Source organism: Lissotriton vulgaris, chromosome 7 (genome assembly GCF_964263255.1).
Source record: "Lissotriton vulgaris chromosome 7, aLisVul1.2, whole genome shotgun sequence".
Taxonomy (NCBI): domain Eukaryota; kingdom Metazoa; phylum Chordata; class Amphibia; order Caudata; family Salamandridae; genus Lissotriton; species Lissotriton vulgaris.
This window is the reverse complement of record NC_141695.1, coordinates 1,544,660,113-1,544,674,258: the sequence shown is the minus strand read 5'-3', so window position 1 is coordinate 1,544,674,258 and position 14,146 is coordinate 1,544,660,113. Positions and strand designations below refer to the sequence as shown.

General features: G+C 47.1%; 1 protein-coding gene across 1 annotated transcript in view; it reads left to right on the top strand.

Annotated features, from left to right (window-relative positions):
- Window positions 1–3,146: 3,146 nt before the first annotated feature.
- Window positions 3,147–14,146, top strand: part of LOC147705973 (protein-glutamine gamma-glutamyltransferase E-like) — a 307,618-nt gene continuing 296,618 nt past the window's right edge. The window contains exon 1 of the mRNA XM_086932430.1: window positions 3,147–3,194. Within this exon, the coding sequence (XP_086788556.1) occupies window positions 3,161–3,194 (34 nt within the window). The 5' untranslated portion in view covers window positions 3,147–3,160. The remainder of the gene's footprint in view (window positions 3,195–14,146) is intronic.

Here is a 14,146-nt window from a genome sequence, read left to right as displayed (position 1 = left end):
GAAGTTTTCCGCCTGACATCGTAATCGGGCCCTAAATTGTGTGCTCAATGTTGCTAGCATAGCACATTTGGCAGCGGGAAACAGCCTGAACAATGAATATTTAACAAGGAGTGGCCTTAGCAACGACGCATAAACAACGACCTGCAAATGAACCACGACCACCTCAACAATTACTACATTAAACAACAAGTAGCCTTAACAATGACTATAAAGACGAACAAAAATTTAATACGTTTTCATTTATCTTATAAGGTGAATAGATGGCGCTGTAGGATTGTTTTCAGATGGTTTTTATGCTGACATTTTTTTTTAATCAATTTAAATAATGGATTTGGTTTTAATTTTACGTTTTATATGCCGCCAATTAAGTTAGCATTATAGTTGTGACCACTTTCAAATCCCAGCTTCAAGGTGTCATTCTGTGTGATCTCTGGAATTTTAAACTTTTCAATTCAGATTCGATTACTCAGTGCTAAAAAAAAAAGTATCAAGCAGCTACTGGAATATATATAATGAAATGAACAGACCATCCGGCACTTCCGCTTTCATTATCCGATTCTAGCAGTTTTTTTTCATCATTACGATCTCCCTTTTCACGAGGTTTCATTAATTTATTTTCCACCACTCTTCTCTATTTTTTTGCCATTATTGCTGTAGCTCTAAGAATGGTTCCACTAGGAGTATTTTGCTGACATCATCCTAAAACAGTGTGGCCCAGTTCGCAAAGTAAAAAGAGATTTTCATGAATAAAACGTAAATACCAGCAATATTTTACTTAAATACAAGGCTGGAGACAGTTAGTACCAGTGTAGAAAATGACATTAAAATCTGGGGTAAGTGTCTACGTGTAAATATTAGTATTGTTAAAAAAGAAAAACAAAGTAAGAATGGCATTTTCAAAGATAGCAGGTTTTCATTAACACCAGTTTCAAAATATGGGTAGATTCAGTTTGCACGCCAAAAGAATTATTTTCGTGGTTCAGTTAAGTTGTGGTTCAATAACTTAGTGGTTAGCATTTGGTCGTTGTTTAGCCTTTGTGGTTTCGGCACCCGTGATTTTAGAGGTAGTTATTTAATCATACAACCTTTGGCAGCAGCTGACACTTTACACATGTTCTGCCCACCCCCCAAGTGTTCCCTGAGACAACATTATTCTAGTCATGTAACTCTTAGAAAAATTTGGAAAGTTTTTCTAACATAATAACTGGGGTTTATACAAGATTTTAAAATTTGCTAAAATGATGAAATAGTGGGGTAGAAGGGAGCGCATTTCACATTATGAATGTTGCGCAGAATTACTGAAATGACACTATTACAGCATGTTGTGTAATTGCGCGTCCTTCGCAGCAAACATTTAGCACCGGTGCTGAGGAGCAATGAGAGAGGCTGCTGTTTGCTGTGTTTTTCTTTTTTTGTGCTGGTTTTGAGTCAAAATGCATCCTTATTCCCAAAATGGATATGAGAATATCGCCCTAAATTCAGGTTTTGCATTCTGCATAAATACACAGAATTTTGAGTAATTTTCCAGAAATTTTACGTAAATACACAAATGAAAATTTCGCAAATTTCCCTCACAAAACAGTTTCTTGTCATTTTGGAATTTCTTGATATTTAAAAGTAGAATAGGGCAGAGGAGCGGACAGTTATCCGAATGGAGTTGCACTCCCCTCCCTCTACCTTTACAGCTGTAGTATTGGATTGATATTACAGAAAACAAGCAAGTTGAGGAACAGAGGGTGGGTCTTTTGAAGACATATCAGTACAGAATCAATGGATTTCAGCATTCATTACATAGAATTATAGATGGGTTTCAGTGAATTACAGAAATGTTTATCACTGAGGGGTCCTGAGGGACACCAAATAGACAACAAATGTGAAGCTTGATTCATCTATAGTGTCACTCAGAACTCAGAGGAGAAAAAACATACATGTAATTCAATTTTCACTCATCTATAATTTTAGGGGATGTATGGACCCCCTAAAATCATCTGCCCCGCTCTCATTTGCTACGCAGGGACAGATGAGTAATGGGGAGCCACACATTAAGCGACTCCTTTCCCTATCACAAAAGATAAAACTAGCCTCCTATCCCCCACCCACTGTACCTTCTTTCCCTTCTCTACTATCCAGATGTACTCTGCTTTGCCAGCGGAGCACAAAAAGGCTCTGTGAGAGCCCTGCCAGAGCAGCCTGGAATTCCTTCATGTTCTACATGTACCAACAGTGGGTAACAGACGAGGCCACTGGAATTACGCCCTTCTGAAGCCGCAGTATTTTCCTCATAAATATGGATTTCCTTCAGTTGCTACATAATTCATCATCTGGTGCCTAATCTTCAACTTTTTACAAAAAATGTTTTCCAGCTCAAAGGGATTTGAGGTAACTAGAATTACAGGGACCCCTGCTGCTGTGCAGAGGAAGGCCTAATGCAAACATTGCCTGGTCATCTTTCAGTAGTTTAATATTGTATGTGTGTGCTAAACTGGTGCAAATGAGGTGAAAATGTTGCCACTACAGTTATAACATGGAAAAAAATATCAAATTTATAAATACTATCACAAAAATGCATTGCAATAGTTCACACCATTTGCATTTTGTTGCTACATAATTTAGTCAACCTTGTTGCATGTTTTGGTCCTCTGCTGACACAAAATCCCAGTGACCCTGGTAACTAGTTTTGTTAAAAACTGTTGTAAGTCATAGCAGTGAATTACCAGATGTAGAATGGTATTCACGAGGCTCTCAGTGGGAACCCTACATGACAGTAATAGTAAGAACATTTTACATTTAAACATTAAAATTAAAACTAATCTTCAACACTGTGTGCTCAGATTAAATACAAATTGCAAAAACTATCTTTATTTTGAAACTATGAGGATTCCTGTGTTAGTTATTAACTTAAAAACGTCGAACTTTTCACCTTGATTTGTTTGGAATGATCTAGGCCCAATAAAAAATATTTTTGGGAAAGTGTTAAAAAAAAAATGCGTCCTTCGGTCTTCCTCCAGGCGTTCTGCGAGTCACGCCCATCTATGCCTGTGGTTTTTACTCTCACGTGTCAGCTATCTGAGGTCTCAATAACAAAGTTTGACCACGCCCCGGTGGCTGTTGGAAAGCATTAGCCACATACCTTTCTCAGTCTGTGTTATGGCAGAGCACAATGGGGCAGCGCTGCAGCCGGCCTGCTGTTCCAGGTGAGTTTGAGACATTTTTATGATTGACGGTGGCGTATTTTCGGACCTTCGCGCCCTGTTGCTGTTTGCAACGACGTGAGACTGTGTGAAACTAAAATTTGCTTGACCGTGCATGGTCAGGTTTGAGCACATTACTGAACAGGTGTCTTGTCTTTGCAGCAGGATTCTGACATTTTTGTTAACTCTCTTGTGTAATCTTGCTTGTCCTGACTTGTGACGCATGCCCGTAGGCTATGGCATCCACGTGACTCTACCATGTGGCTGCACTCCGAGGCAATGAGGTGCGGCTTGATCCTTGTGCGTTTTCCTCTCGTCCCGCGGGTATTTGGTGATCGTAAAAAAATGTAGCATTTCTCTAAGCAAGCAGGTTTTGATAGTCGCCTTAGGACTTTTATGCATCCTAGAACGACAATTATCAATATCCTCTTCTACGTGTACGACTTAATACAGCTTCAGTTTTTCATTTGTAAAACAATAGGAGCATGGGTACAAAGTTTGTCTTAGGATCTCTCAGTGGTTTTTGTCAAATACATGGGTAGCTGCGTGCTAATACTGCCTGGTCTGGATGTATGACATTACAACGCATGCTTTTACCACGCATGCTGTTACAACGCAAACCTTTACAACGCATAGTGCTTTGGGGTGCTGGATAGTGAATAGTTTAATTTACTATTCCAACTCCAGTCCCTGTGGACACTAGGGAAGGTGTTGGATAGTAAATTAAATCTATTCCCTATCCTAGAGCGCCCCCCCCCCCCAGCTCAATGCATTGTAATGGTTTTCGCTGTAAAACCTGCGTTGTAATAGCACTGCGTTGTAAAAGTTTTGTTGTAAAGGATGTTTCCCGCCTGGTCTAGATTCCAACTCATGTCTCTTCCCACCAGCTTACATTTCCTGTCTCTTTATCTCACTCTTGCAGGTTCTTTTATCCCTGCTTTATCCCTTTGCAGCTGTTCTGCTACCTTTCTCTTCCTCCTTCAGCCTCCCTTTTCTACATTTCTGTCTTTTACTTTGGGTCAAAATCAAATGCTAAGTCCCTGTCCCCAAAACGAGAGCCGGGCCTACCACATGGAACCACCGGCACGAATCATGTGTTGACAATTGCTTGATTACAGCAAGAGGATAGGGTAGGATGTACTAAACGTTTTTGCAGTGACAAACCCTCTGAATCAGAGTTTATGATAGCAAAGGGTGGGATTGCGACAGGACACCATGTCACTATTTGGCGCTGTGTGTTGAGGGTGTCCCTTCCAAACCGTGATTCTGTACCCGATGGGTCAACGATTTGCAACTGGAATTCTGTTCTCAAACCATTGAAAACTTACAGACTCCAAATTTGGTGGGGCAACTTAATCACAAGAGGTGCTTAACAATTACATGTCATGTTACTGGCAGTTTTCATTGCTTTAAATCTAACTTCCATTGTTACAGTTCAGATTTTTTGCTTCTGAAATTAGCCAGTCAATTCCTGTCACTCTTGTTATTTCTTCAAAGAAAGATTACAGGCATAGTCAAACCCAATATGTCTGGGCTTTTCCAGTAAATATTTGTTGTAATCATTGTTAATAGTTGGATGTGTGTGGATACGCCAATGTCGTACATATGCATGATGCAGGGATTCTGCTCAGGAACAGAACTATGCTTGGGACCATAGAACATTGGCATGCAGGGACTGAGTCACCATACCACCTCAGTACCTATGAGCCCGAGTCCAACTAGCTATAGCTCCTCACTTGCCCTTCTAACCTTGCCAGAGAATAAGCATGGGCGAATTTTGCGAATCTCGCGTTCGCGAATTTTGCGGATTTGCGAACTCGCAATCCGCAAAATCCGCGAATTCCCGCGAATTTGCGTTTTTTTTTTTGTGTTCGCCCGTGTTTCTGCCAGTTCGCGAGGGTTTTTACAATTTCGCAATTTGCGAACTTACCTGTCGGGTCGCAAGTTTTGCGAACTTGTTGTTTCTACGTGTCCAGCCTGTTTGGGACACTCTTCTTCATCACTGCCACTCTCTGTCACCACTGCCACTCTCTGACTACTCATGCCACCCTCTGGCCCACCCATGCCACCCTCTGTTTCATCACCACACCCTCTGGTTGTCCAGTGTACATTATTTTCGGCAAAGCAAAGCACACCTTCCCTGCCTCAAGTGACCTGAATTAATTTGGGGCTGATTAATGTGTCATAGAATATTTTTTTAGCTGGCACCTGCTTCCTTAGTGCGCCCTGATTAGTGATCTTTTGCACTTGCTAAGTGCTTTCATTGTTGCAAAATTAGTTACAACACCTGCCCTGCCCCAACTGACAATAATGAATTAGGGGCTGATTAATGGATTTTAACTTCCAGCCTGGCTCCTGCTTGTCTCCCTTAGCTGTAATTCAGGACCTTTGTGGCATATGTGTAACTATTCTGAGGTTCAGAGCAGGGTCACATAATAGTTGCAACTGGCAACTGAACTCTGGAGGGGCCCCTCAGGAAGCACTACAGGAAATGGCTACTAATGATGAGCCTGAACTTTTGAACCTGGTAAGTAGTTTCAGTTTTGCTAAGATCGTATTTCTGCAATTTAGCACTTATTCGCGGGGCGCGAAGTTGTACTGGGAAGCCGCGAACTCACGCGAACAGTGCGAGCAGTGCGAGCAAAATCCGCTGCTCGCGGATTTGCGGATTTTGCGGGAGATTCGCGAATCTCGCGGATTGCGAATTTCCCGAAAATCCGCAAAATCCGCGAGCGAAACGGATTTTCCGCCCATGCTTACCAGAGAAGCAATTGAATTGGCACCGCAGAACACAACAATCTGGACCCTCTTAGGGATCGCGGTAACAGGAAACACACCCTTTCACTCTCCCACATGTACTCGCCCGCAATAAAATAAACACAAAGACACAAAGGAAGTTTAGAATATTTATTCAAACTATTGTGTCCTGAAATTCAGTATTCGTGCCACAATTTGAAAACAAATGCATATCAAAAATACCGCAAGCATCGCTAATGAACCATATACTATAAAAATCCCTGTCATGGTATAAGACAGATTAACCTAAACCCCAGCCCCATTTTCTACTGAAGCTAAATGATTATAACAAAAAAATGAATGTGTTCTCATGTGACGCAACCGGTGCTATGTAAAGCGCTCTGATACCTATTACATTCGGATCAAGTTTGCGCTATATAGAACTCTGTAAAATAAAAAATATATGCCCGTTGCCTAAACTTTTTGCTGCAGTGTTGCACCGGGGGGGGCAGGAACTGCAACACCCAGCCTCCTTTGCGGCTAGATCGCCTCCTACTTTGCTTGCAGTGCCTGGAGGCAGATTAAAAAAGTCTTGTGGGCTCCCGCAGGCTGGGATGCCCGTTGCTTGAACTTTTTGCTGCAGTGTTGCACCGGGGGGCAGGAACCGGAAAAACCCAGCCTCCTTTGCAGCCAGCTCGCCTCCTACATCGCCCACAGCGCCAAGAGACGGATTCAAAAAGCTTTGAGGGCTCCCGCAGTGCGGGATGCCCGTTGCCTGAACTTTTTGCTGCAGTGTTGCACTGGGGGGCCAGGAACCACGACACCCAGCCTCCTTTGTGGCCAGCTCGCCGCCTACATCACCCACAGCGCTTCCTTGATATCTACGATGGCCCCACGGCCCAAGGTACAGAGTTTCCTCCTTACATTCATGCAATGAGAGCAGTGGCTGGTAATGTTTGCCTGGTATAAAGAAAGCTCACGTACTCTGCTTACCTCATTCCTGTGTTTGATTTACGCCCTCCTTCCAATTAGGTCCTGTGAGAAATGGGATTTCTGGTTGGCTAAGGTTTGCACCAAAGCCAGGCAGAAACCCCCACTCTAGTCAGGATAAGGGAGTTACACTCCTAAAATAACCCCTGCTCACCCCCTTGGTAGCTTTTGCATGAGCAGTCAGGCTTCTCTTAGAGGCAGTGTGTAAAGCATTTGCACATAACCAACAGCAGTAATACAGTGTAAGCACTCGAAACGGACACCACACCTGTTTAGAAAAAGAGACAATATTTTGTATACTTAAACAAGACCAAATAAGATAAAAATCCAGGGGCTATCACGGCGTTGTGAACAAACAAATCCAAACAGTTCTGGTTGACCATAGCGTTGCGGGTCAGCTGCGGTGTCGGGGAGACCCGCAGACAGTATCTTTCAGAGATGCAGTTCGTCGATAAACTCTCGTTGTTACACCCGTTGCAGGTCGATCTCCTCTCTGATAGAATCAGGAGCGCAGGCGTTGGCAGGCGTCGGGTGCTGCGGTGCAAAGTGCAGCGGTGCTGCGTCCGGTGCCCTCAGGTCGCAGAGCATGCAGCGGCCCGGTGGTGGCGTTGGGTGACGTCGGCAGTGAGACCAGCGTCGCGGATGTGAGATGAAGGAGGTTCGAATCACGGTGTTGGCAGGTCATGGTTCAGTAGCGGCGTCACTATCGCTGAAGCGCTTTCGTCGGCTGACAAGTGGAGTCGATGGCAACGGCGTCGGTAGACTAAGGTTGGTGTGCAGGATGAGAGCGGTGCATCATGTAACTTTACGAGCGGTGCCCTCGAACCACGGTCCAAGCAGCGGCGTCAAATCCGGCGTGGAGTGGTGTCGTTGGGGATACCAAGGCGTCGTCATAAAGTGAGGCGGTATGGAGTGCGGTGCCCACAGGTCGCGGTGCGAACAGCGGCTTGGTGATGGCATCAGCAGGTGGTGAGACAAGGGTCGCAGCCCCGTGCGGCATTGCGGGCGATGCCCTATGCGGTGCCTTCAGGAAACGGCAGCGGCGTCATAGACGGCGTTGGGCTTGAAGTCTTTGCTGTTCCTGAGACTTCTTGAACAGGGGGCAAGCTCTACCTCAAGCCCTTGGAGATACTCAGCACAAGTAGAGAAAGTTCAGTCAAGTCCTTTCACTGCCCAAGGCAGAAGTAGCAGCTGCCGGCCTACCCAACAAAGCAACAACACAGCAAAGGGGCAGTATTCCTCCTGGCAGCTCTTCAAGCTCTTCTTCTTGGCAGGTTCCTTGATTCCAGCGAGTTCTCTGAAGTCTTTTCTATCCCTGAGACTTCCAACTGGAGGCAAGCTCTATTTCAAGCACTTGGAGAAAATTCTAACAGCAGTATGATGAAAGCACAGTCCAGTCCTTTCCCTGCTCAAGGCAGAAGCAACCACTGCAGGCCAACCCCTCGGCACGCAGCATAGGGGCAGTACTCCTCCTCCAGCTTTCCCGGTCCTTCTTCCTAGCAGGTTCCTTAGTTCAGAAGTAATCTAACTCTCTGGGATCTGGGCCCCGATATTTATACCACAAAATCCTTTGTCCTCTGAAGGCAGTGGGGCCTGCACCTAGTTCAAACCAGTTTTGGGTGCATTCTGCCTGTGTGCACCTTCTTCCTTTGTCAGTGTAGGCCAGGCTCATCAGTCGCACCACAGGAGGTGGAGCCAGCATTGTGGAGGAAAGACACAGCCCTATTCAGGTCCCAGGTACAACTCCTCCTACCCATCTACATGTAGCTGTGTCTATTCAGCTCTGTGGTGACTCACCCTGTCTCCTGGAATCCACCAGCCCCTGTCACTATAACTCAGACAGGGAATACACAACCTAGCAGAGGCAGGTTTGGATGGTTAGACAAGAAAAGACCTACTTTCTAAAAGTGGTATTCTCAAACACAGATGTTAAAACCAACTTCACTAAAATATGTATTTTATCATCCTGAGTTCAGGCATACTAAACTCAAATTTTTACCATGTTCCCTGAGTCAGTTAAGATTATAGGATGTAATAATCAAACTGCCCATTCTGGCCTATGGGGAACAGGTAGCCCTGCAATAGTGAAAAACGAAGTAGGCTGTAATTCACTATCAGGACATGCCACACACACCAGGGTATGTCCTACCTTTTACATACAATGTACCCTGCCAATGGGGGTAACGTGGGCCTACCTTAGGGGCGACTCACATGTAGAAAAGGAAAGGTTTAAGGACTTGCAAGTGTGTGCACTTGCCAAGTCGACATGTCCGCTCCAGGCAACGCACAGGCTCTGCAATGGCAGGCCAGAGTTACACTTCTCGGGCTGTTTGCATGGCTGGCACAATCCAGTGCTGCAGCCCACCAACAGCATTTGATCTATAGACCCTGGCACTCGTAGTGCACTTTACTGGGGGCTGATAAATCAAATTGGCCAATCATGGAAATACCAATCCATAACACAGTTTATACCAAGAGCATATACACCTTAGCACTGATTAGCAGTGGTAAAGTGCCCAGAGTCCTAAAACCACCACAAACAGGTCAGGAACAAATAGAAGGAAAAAGCACAATGTTTGGGGATAACCCTGCAAAAAGGGCCATTTGCTACACAACCCCCTTCCAGCCTAAAGCCAGGGTAGACCAATCCATTCCTCGATGTACTTTCCTGCTTGGGGCAATAGAACATGGAATTTGGCCCTCAACAGCAGGGTTTCATTCCCGCTCTATGCCTTCCTGAACCTATGTTGGATCCCTCTATCCATACTCTAAGGGTCCACTAACCTGGCCCATGGGGAACCCTTCTCCTCACCTTTGAACTCCATCTGTGCAGCGCCTAAACTTACTTTGCTCACAGTTGTGTCCCAACTGGCAGACAGTGCCCACATGGCCAACATGGTGGTGTGGCCCAGTCTACCCCTGGGGTGTGACTCCTGTTCCCTTCCCAAGGGCAGCTCTCTCCACCAGGACAGCAAGCCACAGCGGCTACCAACAGTTGTCAGTGGGAAGACCCATGCCTTATGCCTCTCAGGGCTCTCTAACCTCTGTGATGTCAGAGAGTGGGGGGTGGTAGCCCCAGGTGCCTGGCACACTTTGTCCACTCTCTCTCTCGTCAGGTCAGGGAGAACATCCTGGTACTGACCCACCAGCCCAGGGCCTGTACCCTGTGGCTGGACAGGAGACTGAGGTGGGCTCTCTCACACCCTGTCCTCCTCCCCGGGGCTCTGTACCCTCCCACCTGAAGTGGTACCCCCTTCCAGAATTGTCAGGCCACCTGTGGCACGTGTTATGCACAATTCACCCACCAGTTCAGAGGTGCTATCCTGCAACTGGTACACCAACCCAGGGTCTGTACCCTTAGGCTGAACAAGTGACTGGGGTAGACTCTCCCACACCCGGTCTTCCTCCCCGGGGCTCTGTACCCTCCCACCTGGTGCGGTACCCCCAGAAGACATACTGGTAGGGGGACTGTTAGCAGTCACCCCTCCCTCAAGGTCAGGGGGGACACCCTGAACCTGCCCCTCCAGCCCAGGGTCTGTTCCCTTAGGCTGGACCTGTGCCTGGCCACCCAGGACTTCTGGGGGAGTATACCAACCCCCCCCCCCCCCCCAAGGGCAACACACTCCTCATGAGTTGTGCCAGAATCCACCTAACACAGGTCTCCAGCCACCTGTCCACCTGACAGAGCATGAAGACCCCCATGCCAGAAGTGGCCACACCAGGGTCAGTCCTGGAGTTCTCTGACCTCTGAGCTGGCAACCCCTGACCTACTGGTCCTTCAAAAATTGTCAGGGCACCTGTTGCAGATGTCCTGCCCAACTCGCCCTCCAGTTCAGGACCTCCCTCCAGCAACTGGTCTCCCAACCTAGGGTCTAAAAAACCCTCAAGTCAAACCGGGGTCGGAGGCAAGGTCTCCTTCCCTCTGCACCCCCTTCCAGAGTTCTGCACATTCCCACCTGGAGTGGTACCCCTAGAAGACAAACCAGTCAGGACACTGCTTACAATTGTCCTTCCCTCCAGGTCAGGGAGGGCCTGAACCTGGCCCTCCAACCCAGGGACTAAACCCTGCAGCTGAGCAGCTGCCCAGCGCACCAGGACTTCCTTGGAAGCACGCCTGCACATGAATCATGTGTTGTATGACAGTCTGCCTGGCGCAGATCTTCTGACCTCTGTCCATCTCACAGTGCACGAAGATCCCCCAGGACAGAAGTGGTATCACCATGGTCACTGCTAGGAGTCTCAGCCCTTCTGGATGGCCCCTGACACACTGGTTCTCCCACTGGGGAATGCATCCCCCTTTCACCTCTTCATTTAGACTTCTGCACCCTCCCAACTGGAGCAGTGTTGCCAGACACCAGAACTAGTGGGATCCTCATTCCAATAGTCCCCCCCAGTTCCCCAGACACAAGGGGACCCCCTTAATGGGTGGCCTGTCAGTACAGCCTAGGCTCCTTACCTAGTGTCCCCTCATGGAACCAACCAGGCTCTGGACCGAATTATGGGCACCTTGGGCTGCAACATCTTCTCACTCCTCCGCGGAGACAGGACGTGAGTCCCTACACCCTTCCCACCACACCTGGACCTATCTGGGCTACCACAAACCTTTCCCACCACCCTCGGTTAGGAAATACCTTAGTCACTTCCTTCTGGGTCACCTCCAGAAGCTTTTCCAGACCCTCTGGAATCCACCAAAAGGTCTGCCTCCAGTGCAAGCTCCCTGGGGTCAGAGAAATACCAATCCACTGGGTTTTGGCATAGCTCTGGAAAACAGGGACTTAAAATATGCTATCCAACAATTCAATCCCAAAGCCCCACACAGATGTTGACCAAACTACCCTTCACCCAACCATCCAGTGCCTAAGTAAAGTACCCCACATCATTCTCACAAGACTGGCGAGACAGTGTCTGACTGTTGCCGTCTCTCAAACCATACTCTTCTTGCTGGTCTCCATACTCACTTACCAGGACTTCTATCATGGGGGAACCCCTCTCACTGCACCTCTCATCTAGAGTCAGTGGAGTGTCCCTCTCACAACCAGGAATATGATCCCCTGAGTCAGTTCCCCAATCCACCTCAGGGACTCTGCGCACAAGTGGAGTACCCTCACAATTCTGAACCCCCTGGTGTGTCAACCCCCTCCTTGAAGCAGGGACCCAAATTGTGTGTGCGTGTACCTCACTCTCAGTGCTGGACACTACATTTTTGCTGCCACCATCTGGGCTGGACAAAGCCCTACTGGCTTTCCAATCCAGCTCCAGTTCCCTCATTGTAATGTCATGGTCTAACACCATCTTCCTTTCCTCCATGGCTATTCTTTTGTCTTCCATTGCCCTCTCCATCCGGAGTTTTTCCAACTCAAACTTCCTTGCTTCCCGCCTGTCCTCCAGCTCCTCTGGGGACAAGCTACTGCTGCTTTGCCAGGAGGGTTCCCCCCTCCAAAAGCACATCTACCCCAGGAATAGGCTTCTCCGCCTCTCCACTGAGATCACCAAATTGCCCACTGGCATGTCTGGCTGCTACCCAGGCCCTCAGCGCTTTTTGTAGCTCCTCCGCCTCTGATTTGGATTCTTAGGTTTTCGCAAATTGCTCTGAATTCCTTAACATTGTAGGATTCCAACCTACCCTCCTCAAAGGCTCCTTTCTGGTGCAGAATCATCAACAGCTCCCTGCAATCCGGCATTATACCTGATTGCCTTCCGCTAGCCTTCTCGAACAACTCAAAGCTGCTCGGAGAAATTACAAAAAACACATCCACAATGAAAAAAACAACCTCTTCTGCTCCATCCTGGACAATGCAAAAAACAGGCCCAATGAAATATTTAAAATCATCAAACTACAAACCACTAAGCCCACAACAACTTTCACCCAGGCATCCACGGAACTCTGCGAAAACTTCGCCATCTTCTTCGAAGAAAAAATCACCAAGATTGAACACTCGCTAGACACCAGCAATGATCCCGCCACCAAAAGCCTGCCCTAGATACTATAGAAAAGACATACCTTCACAGCACAACTACATGGAAGGCCTCGGCTTCCATCACAGAAGCTGAGATTATCAAGCTAATCTCAACCTCGGAACCCGCTTCTCTCCTCCTAGACCCTATACCAAAACCACTGTCCAAAAATATGAAACTCTCTATAGCTCCTTTCTGGTGCAGAATAATCAACAGCTCCCTGCAATCCGGCATTATACCTGATTGCCTCAAAGTTGGTCAAGTCACGCCACTGCTAAAAAAAAGAGGCATTGACTGCACAGACCTGAACAACTTCAGACCCGTCTTCAATCTCCCCCTCCTATCTAAGATCCTGGAGAAAGGTTCCCTCGCACAGCTGACTCAACACATGGACAACATCAACCTTCTTGACCCCCAGAAATTGGGGTTCAGAAAAGGTTTCAGCACTGAGACGGCGATCCTCAACATCACAGACGATATCCACCAGTCACTAGACTCCGGGCAATGCTGCCTTCTCATTCTCCTCGACCTATTGGCAGCCTTTGACACTGTAGATCACCTACTTCTCATCAAGGCCATACTAGAAAGGGTTGGTGCTGATGAAAAGGTCCTCTGATGGTTCACCTCTTTCCTCCAGAACCGCTCGCAAATGATAAAAATCAAAAACTTTATCTCTGACCTCCACCCTGTCAGCAGAGATGTACCCCAAGGCTCAGTGCTCTCAGCACAACTGTTCAACATATACATGGAACATCTCACCACCACTCTTAAAAAGGCGAATATCCCCTTTCAACGATGCGCCAATGACACCCAGATCTATCTAGAAACGTCCTCCCCAAACGATATCCTCAGACTCAACAACACTCTAAAAGAAATTCAACGCTGGCTTTCCCAAAATCACCTTAAACTCAATCAAGAAAAAGCAGAGATCCTCCTCATCTCCAACAAAAACGAAAACCCACAAATTGCAGAGTGGCCTAAAGCTTTGGACACTCTAAACGGTAATCTCACCCTGGCCAAATCCGTTAAATCCTTAGGAATCACCCTAGACCCCAAAATGGACATGACCAACGACATCAAAAACTCTGCAAAGACTGCCTTCCTCAACCTAAAGCTTCTATACAAAATCAAACCATTAAATCCTGCTAAAGACCTCAAACAAGCCACACAATCGCTGGTGCTATCCAGGCTTGATTATGGCCACGCAACCCTAACCGGTGCCTCAAAATCCAACTTGGCTCCCCTCAGAACAACCCTCAACGCAGCACCCAGAA